This window comes from Hippocampus guttulatus, chromosome 4, assembly GCF_054856545.1.
Source record: "Hippocampus guttulatus isolate MCC_2025c chromosome 4, RoL_Hgut_1.0, whole genome shotgun sequence".
Classification (NCBI taxonomy): domain Eukaryota; kingdom Metazoa; phylum Chordata; class Actinopteri; order Syngnathiformes; family Syngnathidae; genus Hippocampus; species Hippocampus guttulatus.
In genome coordinates, this window is record NC_141264.1 from 4,061,353 (window position 1) to 4,080,785 (window position 19,433).

The following is a 19,433-nucleotide window of genomic DNA, read 5'->3' on the forward strand; positions in this document are numbered from 1 at the left end:
TAAATCATTGAGAAAAATCATTAACATGACCCTCTCCCCCAGCCCCCTACTGCCCGAAGAGGGCTGGTTGTTCGTCTGTGTGTGCCCTGCGATTGCATGGCAACCGGTTCAGGGTGTACGCCCCCCCCCCCCCATCCTACTGCCCGAAGACGGCTGAGATAGGCTCCAGCACCCCCCGCGACCCTTGTGAGGATAAGGCAGGTCGGAAATAAAATTACAGTATATGTGAATCCATGCATTTCAATGTAATGATCCTGTTCTTTTGTTTCTCCAGCAGGTGTCAGTGGAAGGCTTCTTTTCCAGGTGCATACCTGATGCCAACGTGATGTGATCATCATGATTCAGCCATGTATTTAAGGACTGCGAAGATCCCATGTCTCTTGTTGGATAATTGACCTTGCTGCTGCTCTTGCTCAAGTGTTGTTTTCTGGACCTCTCGCTCTCATCACTTTTGCATCTACTTCCTCAGTTGTAAGTATTGATATTATTTTGTCTTTGATCTATATTATAGATATAGTTATAGAATATATTTTCTCGGTGTTACTATTTATTACCTTGCCTTTTGCAGGAGCTTTTTTTAATGCCTTGTTTTTCCTGCAACCTGATGACAAGCGATTTCTGTTCAAGAGAGTCTGGTCCTGCAGCTTCTTCTATCTTTTGTGCAGGCAGTGCGGGGCACTCTAAAATTTGCCTACCAAGAGAGGGTGGGTGTTGATGATGCAATCTACCTTTTACATCGTGCCCTCACATACCTGGATGTGGGTGGTTGTATGGTGAGAATACTAATTTTTGACTTCTACACTGCTTTTAATACTATCCATCCAAGCCTTCTCCAGGAGAGATATAACATCATTGTGTACCACCATCTTGTGCACTGGATTACAGATTATTTGACTGACATAGTGTTTGAGTAGGGGCAGTGGGGGTGTTTTTCCTTGTTGGGGGGAGAGAGTTGGCCTTACTCTTCCTCCGCATGTTTGTTAATTTCGGACGATGAGGATGTTGGTTATCCAAATACAGGCTGGAGACGATGAACAGTACCTTCGAAAGTTTTATTTGCAGAATATTCCGGGCACCCGCGGTTGAGTGCGAAGGTGTAAGAGATTCACAACACAATTATATCGTCAGAGGGGCAGTACCGAAATTTATGACGTGGCATCGGAACTCTGTTTCTCCTAAACTAATCATCTTGTATCAACTGGTGCTTTCTGAAGGTCTATGTGTCTCCACAAGGTCTCCACTTAGGAAGTACTGATATTATTAAGTGATTGATGATTCAATCAAGTGATTGATGATTCAAGGGTGCAAAGGTCTACTTGCAGGCATGAGGAGAGGAGGCAAGGTGTGTGTGTTCCCATGCTGACATGGGATAGTTGTACAGCATGTTCAAACATGGGCAGAATACACACTTCATCCTCTACACCATAGGTGTCAAACTCGGGTCCTGGAGGGCCGCTGCCCTGCATGTTTTCCAAGTCTCCCTGTTGCAACACACCTGATTCAAATGATCAGATCATCAGCAAGCCCTGCGCAAGCCTGACATTGAACCTATTCATTTGAATCAGGTGTGTTGCAACGGGGAGACTTGGAAAACATGCAGGGCAGCGGCCCTCCAGGACCTGAATTTGACACCTATGCTCTACACTGATTTCCTCAGACGGCGCACCACAAGGTATGGTGCTCTCGCCCCTCCTCTTCCCGCTCAACACATCAGATTTCCACTACAACTCAGATACGTCATATGCCGAAGTTCTCAGACGACACTGCAATGGTGACATTTATTAGGGGGAGTGATGAAAGTGAATCTCGTGGCCTGGTCGCTGATTCTGTGGAGCGGTGCCAGCAGAATTACCTTTAATTCAACATTGCAAAAACAAAGGAGGTTGAGGTTGTGTTAGACTTTGGCCGGGCACCTCCCACCCTGTAGCCCATCACCATTGAGGGATCAGATGTGGAGGTGGTCTCCACATACAAGCAGCTGGACAGCAAGCTGAGATGGGCAGCTATTTTGGAAGTGGCAGAACAGAATGTTCTTCCTGGTTGGCCTCCTCCAGGGTCCACCCTGAGTTTTTTTTTTTAATCCAACTATTTTGTCCAGTGTGTTGGTTCTTGAACAAGAGCTGATCCCACAAATGCAGATGAGGATAAGATCGAGTACAAAAGGTTTATTTACAAAATAAGGTTGCAAGACCGACAAAGGACAATAGAAATCTCTGGGCACAACCAAGGGTAAAATAATACAACTAACAAAACGATCTTGCGAAAGGCAGGAGAAATAACGAACGCAAAATCGCTTATCCAAAAACCACAGGGCAAGTCCAATCAATAAATAACATGCACCGAGGATAGCAATATCAAAAACAAACGAAGAAAACAAGAAAACAAACCAGAATACGACAAGGCCAGGAACGGGAGCGACGGATGTCTCGAATTAAGCACTCGGACGTGAGACGAGAGCAAGACGAATTATCAGACAACTGGTGACAGCTTGACAATCTCTTCAAACAGGTGACAGATGCGAAATGGGGGGACGAGCCCTCCACTGCCACCTGCTGGAGACAAAACAAAACGGAACCATGACACAGTGTCCTGTTTTATGCTGTTGTGTGTTGGATGGGGACAGTATTAGAAGAGAGCACACTCGGAGGCCGAACAAGCTCATTAAAAAGGCAGGCTCAGTCGTCTGTCTGGGTTTGGACTCATGGAGAAAACACTGGAGAAGAGAACACTCTCCAAAATGAGGGCCATCCTGTCCAATAAGAGCCACCCTTTGTACCACATCTTCCCCTGACAGAGGAGTTATGTGAGCTCCAGGTTCCGCTCACTGGGGGTCTCTCCGGAAAGACTTAGTGTCTCGTTTGTCCCGTCCGGAAGGCGCAGGACAGCATGCTGTCCTAACTTTGTTTTTCCATTGTTTAACAATGCCTGCCATTGGCTGCCAACCAGTTCAGGGTGTCCCCCGCCTACTGCCCGAAGACAGCTGGGATAGGCTCTAGCACGCTCCGCGACCCTTGTGAGGATAAGAGGATCAGAAAATGGATGGGTGGATGTTTAACAATGCCCTGATTTCATTTTTAATTTAATCCATCTTTTGAATTTGATTCAATTTATAATGGGACTGCTTTTGTGTGAGTGTGAGCAACAGATCAATGTGTAATTTCCCTCGGGATTAATAAAGTATCTATGTATCTATACACTACAAATGAGGGCATTAAAACACGCTGTGAGATACATTTTAAAGGTTGTTCAAAAACGATACGGTGGACGAGTAGGGGTTAAAACTTTTGTCAATTTTAATATTGTCAATGTACAGTAACAGACAGACCAGATAAAACAAGCTAGGAGAAAACAAACAAAAAGTTTTTAAAAAATGCAGTAACCAGAAGAGCCAGCAAATTGTAACATTTTGAGAATCAACAGAAATATCAACTTTTGTCAAAATCAGTCATCATAGAGAGGTCTTGGAATTGATTAATTCAAATGTGTTACAACCGTATTACAATTAGTTCTTCACTGACTGAAAATTAACATGTTCAGTGGTTATTTCTGGCATTAAAAAAAAAATCTTGAAAACAAATCAGCCAAACAAACGTCACAAAAAAAGAAAAGGCAACTGAACGGCCTCCACAAAACATACACGATATATGTTATCTATCGCAGCCAGAAGCAAAATGCAAAGCTCTCGGGTTCGTCCCTTTAGCATCTGGTTTGAATGCACCAAGAACAACACTTTCATGCAGTCTGGAGTAAGATAATGGGATTCTTACGAGGCTAAAAAAAAAAACCACGCGCGAGCTGTCCTTCCTCCAGATGCATCATATTCACTGTCGTAAGAAAATAAACCATGACAACTCTGGGTAAGAAATAGTAAAGGTTCAAAGTGTTGCCCTCTGCCCTGAACTTACAATATTCTATGAGACAAGCAAGCCTTTGTTGGTTAACGTGGAAGCATTTTTATATTCTATCCGTTGGAAGGCTATTTTACACTTCTCAAACTTTTTTTTAATTTTTTTGTTAAACTTTGGAGTACAAGAGGAGGAAAACTTGAAGGAATTCTTTGCGACTTGTCCAGTTCTGTTATTTTACCACAAGGGGAAAGAAACGTCTGCCACACTCTGGTTCAACACTCGTCAGTTACATCACAATAAAAAACTTTTTTCCCCCCCTCTTTTAGTAATCACTGTCATCTGTATTCTCTATATAGACACCGATGAGGCTTTTGCATAATATCTTCAGTTCAACTAGCAAACACACACCGCAAGGAAAACTGACTGCCGTTCCAGATCCTTCTGGCCCCTCTTTGAGCTCTGTCGACACCTTCAAACACACAATTTACTCAAACACAAAAAGCTATAGACCTAATCATGTAAAAGCATAGAATGTTGCAAAGGGGTGGGGAGTAATTCCATTTTTCTTCTTCTTAAATTCTTTGGTAAACATGATTTCACCTCCCAGACGGCCTGCAGTTAGAATAGTTTTCGCCATTGAGAAGAAAGAAACGAATGCAGGTGTTGTGATTTATGAGCACGTCTGTTTACTCAGTGACGGTTACCAAAAGCAACTCGGACAAGAAACATGAAACCCACCGACAAGGTCTCAAATGGATGACATGTTGAGACGCTGATGGTTGTCGAGTTCTTCCTCTTTTATTGGACGACACGACTTCAGACATGTTTTAGAAAAGAAATTGGCTTCAGTTCAATGCCTAGTTTCTAATGGTACTCGCCCCCCACAAACTAACTTTTGTTGGTGTCCCGAGTCAGTTGATTTCATTTGTAGCACTTAAGAAATGCATTAGTAACACTCATGTTACAGTTTGACATCATTCCAAATTGTTTGAAAATGTCACATTTTTGTCCAAACTGAGGAAAAAAAAGCAAACTGCAGCGCTTCAAGATGCTTCATAGTGTCTCTCTCTCTCTTTTCTTTTTTTAAACGAAAGGATGTCCAATATTTTATTTTCATCATTATACATACAACAAGCATGCTCCCAAAGATAATTAGTGCTCGAGCATCTATTCAGTTACAAAGAGTGTAGTAGAGTGGAATCCAAGAATATCGAGAACACAAGACTAACATAACACTAAGTACAAGTGTATAAATGGATGGTCCTCACCATGTGTTAACGCTAGACTGCAGCTCAGAGGAACTCGGGCTTCCCCTCTTTGTCAGGACAAATAAGGGGGAACACAGGTTTACAAACACATTGAAATCACAGATGTTCATTAGAAACATTTTGTGTGACTGTGTATATGGTAAACATGCTGAATTTGAAATGACAAAGTATATTAGGAACAGTGTGCGTGTGTGTTTGTGTGTGTGAGAGAGAGAGAGACAGAGAGAGCAAAAAAAAGAAAGCATTTTCGGGCCACAGCTGGTACTTAAGAGGAGCGACGTCAGTTCTTCAAAAGATTTTTCCTTTCTTCTTGTTCTTCTCCATGGTCCTAGTTGAGGAAACAAGAAAGGTGGACTAGAAAAGGGCCACAATCCACAGCTCGTACCTGTACTTCTCAAGTAAAGCCCCGTTGAAATTTGAAATTGCCTCGTGAAGCAGGTCGTGTGTGGTCTGGACTGTGCATGTTCATGAACTAAAGCCGATCAAAGTAATTCAATCCGAATACTGCGCTAATGACTGAATGCGTGCTCACAGGTCAATCAAAAAGAAGGCGCCTTCTCGATGTCTTGCCCATGGATTGGTTTTACATAGACGTAGTTTGACAGATTTTTTTCCCCCTTACAAAATTGCTTCGGCTTTCCTTTGCTTCATGGCGAATTCCAGCCTAGCCTTTTTAGTCTTTCTGCTCATGACTGATTTTGCAACTTCTGGGGTAACTTCCATACTTTGATTCCTAAAGCCATCTCTAAAGTTACTAATTGTTGTTTTAGAGCTGCTCTCAAAACATTTGTGTCATCAACTGACGCTTGATTTTGTTGAGCTTCCGGTTTTCTTGAGCTGGGGAGTCACTGAAATTGAAAGAATGAATTTCAACATACACTACATTTTTGAAAACTAATATAAAGCGCCTGAAACTCTCTTTATGTTCCCCATTGAGTTGTTTCCCTGTTAGTGTTTCTATGCCATCGAGTGGTGATTACAAGCAGGAACCAATTGTAACCTAAAAGGGTTCTGCCCGACACTAGTCATTCACCAACACACACTCAAACAGACAACTACCTTGTGAGCTCTGCGCAGCCGTAATGAAACGAAGCTAAGACCAAAAGCATAGTTAACTACTGACAAAACAAAGGAAGAAGGAGACAAGCAAGACTTTTAAAGGACATTTAACTCCTTGTGAATGTGAGCGCACGAGGTTTGTGTGCCCTTTTGGTGAATCAGAATTGGAATCATCTTTATTGGCCATGTAGAAAACACAAGGAATTTGTCTGCGGTAGTACAGGCTACACTAGTATCATCAATAACAAACAACTACGATAAAGACATGACAAATAAGTACGGAAAGACATTCCGTCATGTCAGCGTACCGTTGCCTTATAGCGCAGAAAATACAGTAGCCTGCTACAATTTCATGCTTGTTTGGACGTAAAGTCGATCACAACTTGGCAATATGCGTTTGTCACTGTTCCAACAGAAAGCCTTACACTCATAATGCAATGCGATACTCGTGAAGAGTGTGTGCTATGCGAACATTTACAGGGTTCAAAATGCTTGAATCGGAGGCATCTACCACTGTCAAGCAACCCGATACCTTTACATTCATCGCTATGCCTTGTTTTTACCGCATCAACCGCTCTTGTGTCATGTCCCTGAGCTCGGGATAAGACGTTTTTTTTTCCTCCATTTTGTCTGCATTGTTTTCACTGGACAGCCAAAATCTTCGGCTCATGTTCACTCTGACAATACGCCGCCACCACCTCTCCTATCGGAAATCTGTTGCACAACCGAGCTTGACCAAATTGAATATTTTTCAATGTGAAACATGAGTCTGCGCCACATACACAATGACTAGATTGGTCGACACCTCACTGTGTTGTGCTCAGCGACAGAAATTCAGCAGCATTTCATTTGCTCAAGCTGTTTGTGGGTTTCTGTTACTCACTTAGAGGCATCCAATTTCTGCTGCTCAAGGATTCTCTGCTGAGCCTCCCAGTTGGCCTTCTCATCTTCAAACACTCGTCTTTTCTCCTCAAGCTCTTTGTACTGTGCCTCCAAGTTCCTTTTCATTTGTTCGTGACGTCGCTCCAGCTGCAGGTTGAAACGGCAGACGCAGATAAAAAACCGCAAACAGGCTCAGAACATGTGGAAATCAAATAAGATTCAGTTAACACAAGATGTATTGCAGGGGTCACCAATGTGGTGCCCGTGGGCATATTTCTCATTTTAGAAGTGTGTATCACACTGGCAGCCCTTCGCCTTAATCAGGATCCAAGTAGCTTTCACTTTCAAAAAGGTCGGTGATGCCTGATGTATAAAAACACACTTGTACCTCAGCCTCTGAATCCTTCAGTTTCTGTTTCTTCTCCTTAACCTTCATTTCAAAGACTTGTTCCATTTCCGCCTCCATCTTCTTCATTTTCATCACATGTTCCCTCCGCTCCTCTTCCATCTGTGCCAAGGGACTCCTGTTCAAAATAGCATCGGTCATTTTTAATTTAAAAGTTGCTTTAGTTGACATTCAGTCGCGACTTTATTTCTGGTCTAGACACATATAGAATATTCATATCTACAGTAAACAGGAAAAAAATTACATGAACAGTGGTGCCTTGATTTCTGAGATGAACTTGTTCTATCTCCATGCACGCATATTATATGACCTGTATCTCAAATCAATAGAAATGAATGGACATCCCATTAATCCGTTCTTAACACAAAGAACCACACAACAAATGAAAACAGGACTGTATTGTAAGTGTATACTTTATACAAACATAATAGAAGGAAAGGTAAAGAAATAAAGTGATTTTGAGAGAATTATGTGAATGCACACACACAGGAATATATTGGCATCTTGTGCCTTTAAATGATGTGATCTCTCTCTCTCTCTCGTTCTTCTTGCACTCTCTCACATGGAAAGTGAGAGATGTTTATGTCGGTAGGTACATACTGGAGAATATACTGAAAATAACCTTGATATTCTCTACCTACCTATTATCTAACTATTGACGTGTATATATATCCACCATCTATGCACGATCCTGTTCACGCGACACTCATGCGGGTGTGTGCGCAGTCATGTGAAGTTTCACACCAATCGCAATGGTCGTAGTAATTATAAGCTGCCGGTGTCTTTTCTGAACAGTTAAGTGTACATAGGGAGAAAGCAAGCGGGACAGTGGCTGGGTCATTTACAATGTGGCATATCATTAACAAATGATAACCTTATGTGGGCACATGAATCAGCAATGTTTTAGTCTGAGAAAAGTAATGGCGCCTACTTAGTAAGTTGTCCCTTGGTCTTGGTGTTATCCACTCCATTACAGGTGACAGCGGCAAGTTTCTTACTGCGGTAATTCTCATAGTGGACGTTGTTGGTGACATCCTTCAGATCCTGCATGTGGGTCCTGTTGATGGGCAAAGGGTTGGGGGAGCAAAGTTGTATTCGATGAAGTTTCACAGTGATTCAGGTTAGTGTTGTGCAACAAGAGCTGAATCAAAGACAACTGGACTCGACATGTTTGACTTACTCTCAAGCATTTGGGCATGTGCTGTTCTGAGCTTGTTGAGAAGTTTGTGTGTGAGACTATAAAATGGCTTTGTCTTGAAGGGAAAATTTACTTTAAGCAGTGAAGTGGAGTGGCCGCAACTCTTACCTGATTAACATGTTGCGCAACACGGTAAAATCGCAGTGTTCCCCATTCTCCACTGAAACACACACACAAAAACAAGTGGGGGACACAATGGTCACACAGATATTTGAATGACTCTGAATGAGCATATTTACTCATCATAATTGTTGGTTGCAATCAGTAATAGGGAAGAGGGGAAAATGTCGGCTTAACATTTGCAACTAGGCTTAACTTTTGCAGTTAATGTGAAAAAAAAAGTATGTTTATTGTTATTTACATTATATAAGTACAAAAATAAACAAGTTAGTGGTTGTGATGAATAATTCAGTTCATGAGTTATTATGACGCATACGAGTCGGCGTTAAAATGAATTCATATGACTGGTTGCAGAGAGAGAGCTCATTGAGATATTTCCCAAGACAGCCTGTGTTTCAAGTCAAGGGCAACATAAAACAAGCTTTTATAAGAGGTTCCAAATTTATGTGCAAAAAAATAAATAAATAAACAACCCACATCCGTGCACGATGGGTTTGGAAAATGTGCTTTGATCTTTTTGAGTGGTATGGATCCCATACGACCTCGCAAATACCTCATTTACAATGGGGTAGGTTGATAATGGGAGACTTGTCAACCCGGGAGAGCTCAGCCTGCTCCTGTTCTGGCTTTTAAGTCAACATCCTTTTGTTAAGTAAACAGCTTCTGATCAAATTAACTGTTGCTTGTGAGAAGATAACATCAACCCCAGGACACAATGTGAGGGGCATTCAAAGCTGTGTTCGCGGACCACCGACCTCCAGCAGGAGCCGTCTGATCACCTCAGGAATGAACTGTGTGTTCTTATTGAAAGTCTCCTCTACTGAAACTGTTGTGGAATTTGCAAATACTGCCCAAACCCATTAGAAGATCGTGTATCAGGGACATCCTTCCAATGAATGCAAGGAGACAAACGCGGTCTCTTCAGAGTTGCCCCGGAACCTGTAACGGTTTACATGGCAGAGCCAGCTGGATAGCTGCTCCGAGATTGTGAGCCGAGACATGTTTTAGCACGCTCTCTCTTGCAAGAAAGACACCCATGCCTGCCTCCTGAGTGTTCCTGTTCCTGATGTATTCTTAGCGTCATAAACCTAACAGTTACTTCCATCCATTTTCCGATTCGCATTAGCCTCACAAGGGTCGCAGGGGGTGCTGGAGCTTATCCCAGCTGTCTTCGGGCAGTAGGGGGGGAAACCCTGAACCGGTTGCCATCCAATCGTAGGGCACACACAGACGAACAACCATCCACGACACTCTCACCTAGGGACAATTTAGAGTGTTCAATCAGCTTGCCATGCACATTTTTGGAATGTGGGAGGAAACCGGAGTACCCGGAGAAAATCCATGCGGGCCCGGGGAGAACATGCAAACTCCACACAGGGAGGCCGGAGCTGGAAATGTTAGGTTACTTGAAGACTCTATATTGTCCTTTGGGTGTGAACATGATTGTAAATGGTGTTTATTTATTTAGTTTGTTTTTTAGTATGTGCCTTACGATGGGTTAGGGTTGCAACAGAGATGCAGAGACTGGAACAGTCACAGAAAGATGTAGAAGTGGACGTCCTTGGGCCGCTACGTTGTGAACAATGGCCTGAGAAACCGGATGATGAATGCCACTCCATTCCAGGCACGTTTAAGGGAGGTAAGAGGCACCCAAGTGTCACGTCAGGCCATTCGAACGCGTTTGCATCACTATGGTCTGCGTGCTAGATGACCTGCAAGCGTCTTGCAAGGGCCAGGGATCATTTCCACTGGATGGACTAGTGAGCCTCAGTGCTGTTCTCTGATGAAAGTCGAGTCATGTTGAGCAGAAATGACGGCTGCCTACGATGTCAGAGACATCAAGGAGAGTACTATGCATCAGCCACTGTTGTCACCAGACAAGCTTTAGGTGGTGGCGATGTCACAGTGTGGGCAGGTGCATACAGTCGGTACAGAGCTGCCCTACACCTTGTGACAAGCACATACTACCTGACTAACATTATTAATCCAGTGATTGTGCCCTTAGACGGGCCTAATTTCATCTTCATGGACGACAATGCTCCAGCTCATCGAGGTCCCATCATCAGGGAACGGCTGTTGGAGGCTGGTAGACCGCAAATGGAATGGCAATTGCACTTTCTTCAGACCTGAATCCTATTGATCCTAAACCTGTGGGATCCGCAGAGTCGCCATGTAGAGGCTCAAAACTCAACACCCCAGAACCTCAATGACCCTTCAAGAAGAGTGGGATGCCTCAGCAAATAATAAGTCCACTTGTGAACAGCATGACACGTTGTCATCAAAATGTAACGCTCAAGGGCATGACGAGTTAATGAGATTTTGACATTTTTTGTTGTGGTGTACCCGCCATTGTTGTTAACTTTTGTTTCAATGAATTGCTTGAGATGAGAAAATCACGAGTGCATCCGTCTACTTAAATGCCCTACTTTCATGATACAATATCACTGTAGCAGGAAATGTTTGCATTTTCCATAAATTTCACCTGAAAGCCAAATATCCCTAACTGTTTGTGAGCTACGTATATATACAGTATATATACACACACACCAGTGGCGGATGCTGGTCTGTCAAGGAGGGGAAGCTCAATTTCGGGCAATATCATAAAATGTGTGTTTATTTATATGTGAATTCTACTCTCCGCTCCTTTTCAAGAAAATGATCTGTGACCCTGTCATACCAACAAGGAATCTTTTCCAGGGATTTAACTGGGGTGATATAAGTCACTCTGTGAACACAAGCAACAACAATAAAACACACCAGAAATAAAAGATGAATCTGTCGCTAGTCGATTTTAACAGAGAGTGTCGCTAAAATGATTAGAATACGTCTCCAGCTCAACTCAGAACATAATGTGAATTGAAAAATTGCTCACACGGATGCCTACACTAAAAGGTCAGTGATTCGCTCATTTCGATGTCAATCTAACTGGAACACAGGCTCAGACAGATCATCCAATCTGATGCAGAAAAACTGAGCGTCCGGTACCCGCCCACTGCCATCCAGTCCCAGAGACGCCGAGTGTCCGTGGGTGGGACAAAAACCAGCTTGTATCCAATGACTTGTCTCCGTTCAACGCATTGGGACAACCTACCCTGAACTCTCGAGACGCTCAGCGTCTGGGCAGTAGACGGTGAGCGGTTGCTCAGCGTCCACCGTTTAAAGCACAGCGAAGCTGCGGCAATGAATGAGAAGGGAGTCGCGTCGTAACCAGTAATAAGAAGCTGATTCGGAACACAAGTTGATCACGTTGTAGCGCATATTTTGTAAATGACATGTACACGCAATGACATTTACATTTATATATTTGATCACTTATTCTTTGACATTTTAGGGGAAGCTGAGCTTCCCTTGCAGTCCGAGAGCAATCGCCACTGATACACACCCACACACACCCACACTCACAGTGTTACCTTTACTTATGAACATCTCTTCACATGAAATTTTCGAGTTACGAAACGTTTCAACGGGAAAATATTGCCTCTTGTTAGGAAAGAAATTTCAAGAAACAAAAGGTAAAAAATAAAGTCGCGGCTTGGAATTGAAGCGGATTTACATGGGACAGGGGATGTGAGCCAATCTCTTTTTCGTTAATGGATGCGACAGCTTCTTGTTGCTTTCAAACCTAGCTTGTAGCATACATGTGCACATTTTCAGCATGATGTCTTTGATCCACTGGTGAAAAAGAGACTTTCATTCACTCCTCTTTCAAACAACAAAGTGTATGCAGGAAAAGTGGTGAGGTTGCACGACTGTCTGTGTCTTATGTGTTGTGTTGTATTATTTTGTAATTTTATGTTAACTGTTCTTTTGATGGTGGCGCGATCACCCGCAGCGGCTCCTCTTGTTGTCTTGTTGAGAGGGAAGAAATTTCATCTGTGCTGTATGTTGCACATACAGCGCATTTGACAATAAAGTTGTACTTGACCTGACCTTTGACTATTGTGCATGTGCATGTTAAATTGCTCCATGTACAGCACTTTGTATGCAGCGATGGCTGTTTGAAAGTGCTCTATAAATACTGTTGACTTGACTTGACTTGACTTGAATTTTGGGGAGGGCTTTGAACAAATTAGGGCATTTACATGGAAAATGCGTCTCTATTTCAAATTTTCTAGTTAAGAAATTTCTTCCACAACCAATTAATTTCATAAGTAGAGGTACCAATGTATATACACATATATGTCCTTTGATGATGGGATAGTTAATAATGTTAATTCAAATTTAATTACGCAGCCATGGTTAATGATCGGCTGGGATTCTGGAAAAGGACTGCTCTTGAGGATGAATGTGGTCGTAGGCAAACTGTAGACAATCTCCAGCCTCTTCTGTATTCAAAAGTGCTGCTCCTTATTGGTTTAACTTCCAGTCCACTGGTAGTCAATCATCATCAGGATAGCAAATAAGGAGGACACCTTACCATTGATGAAACTTAAGCAGTCTTGCCCCTTGGCCTCCCAAGCCAGCCATTGACCTCCTGTATCTTCTAGAGGAGGGAGCTCTGACGAAGGGGAGGGGTATGGTTTTTCAGTTACTGTCTGTGCCCATCGGGGGCAAAATCTGGGTCTGGAGTAACTGGAGTTTCGTAATTTCATACGCCGATTCTGGCCCAAAATCAGCCCAGATTTGGCCCAGGTCATCACCATAACCTGCATGTGTCCAAGCTGACTGGCTTAAGAGTGCAGTGGTTATAAAGGGAGTGGGATAGTTGGGTCAAAAGAAGAGGATTTATGCATGACCGGCTGGGTGGGGGTGGTTTTAAGGAGACAAAACAAGGATCTCGTGGATTTAAGGGGCGAAAAACAAAGTGGCTTGTTAATAATATCAATCTGATTCCATTGGCAGAAAATACCAGATGAATTATTCTGAACAATGCATGTCGAGTCTATTTGTCAATCAGTTATCATTTCAAAGAATATTCTCATGGTTCATCAGGTGTTTTAGGCCCCAGGCGTTTTTTTTTTAATCTACCTGTTTGATGATAAACTACTGTACATTGTTTGCTAAAAGCACACAATCTCTTCTTTGAAACATGCAAAAGCATGCGTGTTGCGTCTTTTGTGTCCCTCAAGAATGCAAATGAATGAAAATAATGATGAAACCACATTACATTAATAACTTGCACAGACTGCTACAATACGAGCGCATGAATCTATTCAAAATGTGTGTGGATCATGGATCCCAGCTTTGCTCGGTGAAACAGCATTTCTAACCTTAGCTTATACAGTATATCCCTGTGTTTTGAGTCAAACAACACAGGGAACAGCAGGCCGAAATGAAGTTGAAGAACTACGACAGAAGCAAAGACGGGACCCGTAGTGTTTGGCTTTCAAAATGCTTTTCAAATGATTTTCACAAAAATTAGCCACAGCATCAGACCTGGACCAAAAATAAATGGCCGCTACTTGAAATAACGTCTCTAGATACGGGCAGAACAAAACTAAGCAAAAAAAAAAAAAGAAAAAGCTATTTATTGCATGAGACAGATGATACATATTTTTGTCAGACTTTGAAGCGCGATTGAAAGACACCATTAAGCATTATCTGTAGCAGTGATACAACAAAGGCTCTTTTTCCTCATTGCTCATACTTTAAGCATCAACTAAATAAAGACAGTGCCCCTTTCCTAACTACTTTTTTTCCTCTTCCATATTTAGCTCACAGGGATGGCAATGGCTAGTGATGGAAAAAGTGGAAAGGGGGCGTGGCCTGGGCGGGGGCGTGGCCACTTACAAAAGTGGCACGAAACATGCTGAAGATGAAGTGTATTCAATTTACACACTATTTGAAACTTGAACAGAAAAAAAATCCCAAGATTGTTCACTATTCTTTCAAGTGAAAATTTGCTTATGCATTCCTGGTGAGCACCAATATGTAACTTCAAATTTGCTGCTCAAAATCAAAACTAAAAAAGGAAACGCATTCCCTGCCATATTTAAGATTTGTTCATTACTTGTATTCATAAAGTGTTGTGTAAATGTGATAAAAAGCTGTTGATTCTTATCTCATACAGTGATAGTGAAGTCCCACACTGTTCATGAAATATGGGTTATGAATGTATTTTATTATATAAAGTGGATGTCTATTTACAGTATATACAACAATATACAGTTTCATGAGGTAGAATACTTTATTTTCTCTTTATTTTAAGCTTTTTAGCAAGCGCTAAAAGCTTATTGGTCCTCTCCGTCTTTTTGCACTCTCTTTTTAGCCAACTCCTCTTGTTTTTACACATGCTCCAGGCTGTCGAAAAGCGTTTAAGATCGAGTAGTTACTTTTCAGTAGAAATGTCTGTTTTCGGTGTTTCACAGAGGTTGCGTGACTCTGTAAAGGTTTCCATCCTCTCGATCCGTATAGAATGACATCGTCACACACTGTACACAGAGCTTTACGGGCGACATCGAGCTTTTTCACGAAATCCGACACAAGCACAATGGTTCCTCTTTACTGTTTCCTACTGGGGACACCGTCAGCTTTCTATCCAACTAGTCCCATCGAAACGTGTTTTTCAGATCCGCATCTATCTGACGCACTTTAGCTTCGTCGCGAGTCTCGATAACATTCGGCATTCGCGAGAAAGGGGTTTAGGAAGGCGAACACGGATTGGTTGTGATTTGCATTTGCCGATATAGCGACCAATCACAACAAGTAAGACAGCATACACGTCCAATCGCAGGGCTGTTTACAATCGGAAGATGGAAAGACTGATCGGGAGAGCTCGTGAAAACTCGACGATAAGGTACCTGACCTCCCCTAAAATTTTCTCAACGGATTTAGACGATTCACAAAAATGATCAATTTAAGAAATAAAACGGCGGATTTCCGCGTATCCGCGGAAAATTGCCATCCCTGAGCTCACCTAAATGTTACGTACCATCAAGCCAATTTTTACTATCTCACAAAGGCTACCAAACTCAATGCAAAATTCAGCAGAAGGACGACCAGTATTTTTTCAACACACGGTAGATCCAGCAAGTTTGAGATAACTTGTAGAGTTGCAGGTACCTTGGAAAAACATCCAGGAATCGAAGAGTTTTGTTTGACTGCTAATGTTTGCACCAACCAACATTTCTACGTAGTTCAATGATATTAAATACGCAGCAATTCTTCAGTTGGGTAAAATGCAAGAACCGTGTTATATGGTCATGGTGCATCAACATGCGATTCCTATCATGATACCAATGAGCTCTGGGTCAAAAAAATTACAAAACCAAATAAGGGTCATTTTGACCTCTGCAGCATTGTTTTATTTTATTTTTTGAATAAATGTAAATAGCTTCATCTTTGTGAAAGCAGGGCATCTTTTAAAATTTGAATGTTGCAATTAGTATCCCGCCCAAGTCTGATAAAAGCATTGGTTGGATCATCAGCCGAATGATGTGAGCGCAGCAACCAAAGAGCGGAGAGGAAAGGAGTGATGGAAAGATTAAGGCTAGGGATGTTCTGATGGGGAATTGAAGGTGACAAAATGGGGTTAAAATAAAGATAAGACTGGATCTGTTTACCAAATATGCCCTCTGTCAGTCATGGAAAAGAATGAAAGAAACAAAAAGGGAGAGAAAGGAAAGAATGAAAACGTGAAAGACTAATAAATTCTCATCATTCAGACAATTTAGCATAAATTAAAACAAGGCGAATATATTGTATTGTCAGCTGGATGCTTTGAGTCAGAAATATATTTCAGAACAAAGAAAATCCAGCCTCCTTTTCCAGAATCCCTAACAGGATAAAGACCAATGTCGTCAGAAGGAATGATCTGATTTGGTTGGGGAAAAACAGTCGGGGTAAAAGCAAACAATGTATTAACTGTCATAATAAACCAATACTAACTCAAAATGCAATCCTATTTATAGGTACATTCTGCAATCAGTACTTTCCAATAGGGCTGAACAATCAGTCAAATTCAAATCAACATAGCAATTTAGAAGAATGTAAATTTTCAAACTGCAGAGGCTTCAAATTGGAAATAAAAGATTTCAATCAGTTAGTACACACACACACACACACACACATTATATATATATATATATATATATATATATATATATATGCACACACACACACACACACACTGTACAGGTATGTCTATATATCATTTATATGCTGTCGAAGAGAGCTTAGACTCGTACCCAAAGCCTCCATTCGTCATTTGTGTTTACAATGATTCTATCGAACCGTGACTGGTGTTTGAATCCTTTTCGGAAAAAAAAAATCAAATTTGATTAAAATGGTGTAATGGGGTGCATTTTTATAGCACTGCATCTACATCCTACAGTGGGGGCTCAAAGAGCTTTACAAAGTGTGGCATTTACTTATTTGCAAATTTAATCAATTAAACTGTAAAGTACAGCGGCACCAGCCACTGTTCCTGAACTCCTAAAACATCCAATCCACACCGCAATCCTCAAGCTAACGAGCCGAAGAGGTGTTTTCTCTGGGGCAACGTTTTTTGGGGGTTTTTTTTTTTTTTTTTTGCTATGCATGACAGTGTGATGGATAGGTTTAGGACAGAATTGTTGATCCACTGCCAAGATGGGCTTCACTGAGTTCATTGCCGAACAGTTAAAGTTCATTTGGTGGCTAAGAGATGCGCATCCACTACCGGGTGGATGCGCACAACACTTGACAAACCTGCTTGCCCTCACACTATTTCAGCTGTGTCACACATACTGAGCTCTCATGCAACAGTACTATATGACAAGATTCATTGAGGTTTTAGGGGAAAATTTTGAATTCAATACTTGCTTTTCTCCACCGGCTAGAATCCATCTTCAAATCACCATTGATTTGTGCATAGCCTTACTGTGTAGATATGTTCAGTGCCTAAAATTTGCAGTCCACATATTTCCAGTATATAAATTGTTTCATGTTTTGTTCATGACTGACGTTTATATCGCACTTGTTCGGGAGGAAAGTTGACATTGTAAATATTTAAAAGACTGCAAGTCAACATGTTTACTAAATTGAAAGCTCAAATTAGAGTAGATAAATATACTGTTTTTCATGAATCGCTGGCCTTTATTTTAGTGTGAGCCTAACCTCTAAGACCAAAACATTGATTATCGTAAATCAGATTGTTTATTGACTCATACAGACAAATATATTTCTTACATTAATGGAAGAGGACCTTGAAAAAAAAAAAAGCATATTGAATGGGATTTGCAATATTGAAATGCAATGAGATTATTTTTCAACATTGTTCAGCCCTACTTTCAAATTGCAAAAATGCAAAAGAGTGTTTCCCCAAAACAGCTTTTAAACCTATAAATCGTGTTCCAGAGGGAAAACTGTGATTCTCTGAACTGGCTTTCACATCATTTCACAGATTGCATTTTGAGAAGATCCATTTTATCACCAGGCATTTAATACATTTTGAGGATATAAGGAGGATTTGAGAACATACAGGTCTGAACTTATGTTCTGAAACAGCCTATTCTCAAACCTATAAACACACTGTGCAAAGTTCTTGAACATCCAAAAAAATGAAGATCGACAATGTCTAAAACGTGTCTTTTCTTTCTGGCAGATGGCCTGCTTGAATCCTACCTTCTGCCACACCCCACGGGTACTGGCGACCTCGGACCTTCTTTCCATTTACTTCAATGACCACATTGCTGCCAACCACAGCCAATGGCATCTTCTCCTGGTGCGAGGTGGAAAAAATTGTTTCAATAATTTGTTTAGTGGTATATCACAATTGTTGTCATTGAGTTGTCACAAGGCAATAAAGTCTTTGCCAATGACTAACATCCCTATGCATCTCTGGGCAATGTTGAGGCTACTGTAGATGATGAAATAAAGGGCCGTGTGGGCCATTTTATAGACTAAAAAAAACGAAAAACCTCAGCTGGGATGTAAAGAGACAGAGTAAAATTTTCAATTGAATTTTTTTGGTACCCGAGAAAGGTTTAGACAGGATTACCGTCCAGGTTAACATGAACACTGTTGATGGAATCAGTTGAAAGAGGCAAACAGAGACAATGTTTTGTTTTGGCCAGAGGGAGCAGTTACTGATAAATGACCATCACTGTAGAGTGGCTAAGCTACAGCTAAAACCGGGGCAAACCTGCAAGCAATGGAAATGACCTAAAGGGCAGACTGACCTTTGGTATTTATTTATTTATTCTTTCGGCAGATTACAAACAATTTGTTGTCCAATACCTTGATCTTCCGGATCAGCTTGTTGTCCTCATCATCGTCTGTATCTGGGAATTCATAAATTTTGATTTTGTGCTCCTGGATCTCTTTCATTATCTATCAAAAATGAAACATTAAAGTCAAACATATATACATCTTTTCCCTGTTATTTGGGAGTAACGATTTGCAGAACAAAGTACAGTGGTAACTCTACTTAGAAATGTCTCTTCATAAGAGATTTTCAAGTTATGAAATGCCTCAACAGGAAAATATTGCCTCTTGTTACGAAAGAAATTCCAAGATACGAAAGGTAAAAACACAGTATGCACTACCAGTCGCAGCGCCGAGTTTGCTGAATGCAACATACTTAGAGCTGTTCTGCCATTGGCTACTATCGAGCATCATTCTGGCATCCCATTGGCTAAGAGGGACCTCTACCGTCTGTGTCTAGGTGTGTCTGTGTCGATGCAACGTTCTCGTCATTCGCCCCTTGGGCGAATGATAGTTTTACGTAAATG

At 41.5% G+C, this 19,433-nt stretch overlaps 1 protein-coding gene and 1 long non-coding RNA gene across 4 annotated transcripts in view; one reads left to right on the forward strand and one right to left on the reverse strand.

Annotated features, from left to right (window-relative positions):
* The first annotated feature begins 286 nt into the window (after positions 1 to 286).
* On the forward strand, positions 287 to 18,525 carry LOC147205686 (uncharacterized). Its single transcript, XR_015100601.1, has 3 exons — positions 287 to 471; positions 666 to 773; positions 18,305 to 18,525. It is a non-coding gene; the product is annotated as an uncharacterized LOC147205686 (long non-coding RNA).
* LOC147205687 (septin-7-like) overlaps positions 3,270 to 19,433 on the reverse strand; it is a 49,180-nt gene continuing 33,016 nt past the window's right edge. For all 3 annotated transcript variants that reach the window (XM_086108226.1, XM_086108225.1, XM_086108224.1), the window contains exons 7-13: positions 18,940 to 19,032; positions 18,325 to 18,421; positions 8,770 to 8,821; positions 8,395 to 8,520; positions 7,446 to 7,581; positions 7,059 to 7,204; positions 3,270 to 5,444 (exon numbers count right to left, since the gene is read on the reverse strand). In XM_086108226.1, coding sequence (XP_085964352.1) covers positions 5,405 to 5,444; positions 7,059 to 7,204; positions 7,446 to 7,581; positions 8,395 to 8,520; positions 8,770 to 8,821; positions 18,325 to 18,421; positions 18,940 to 19,032 — 690 coding nt within the window. In that variant the 3' untranslated portion in view covers positions 3,270 to 5,404. The remainder of the gene's footprint in view (positions 5,445 to 7,058; positions 7,205 to 7,445; positions 7,582 to 8,394; positions 8,521 to 8,769; positions 8,822 to 18,324; positions 18,422 to 18,939; positions 19,033 to 19,433) is intronic.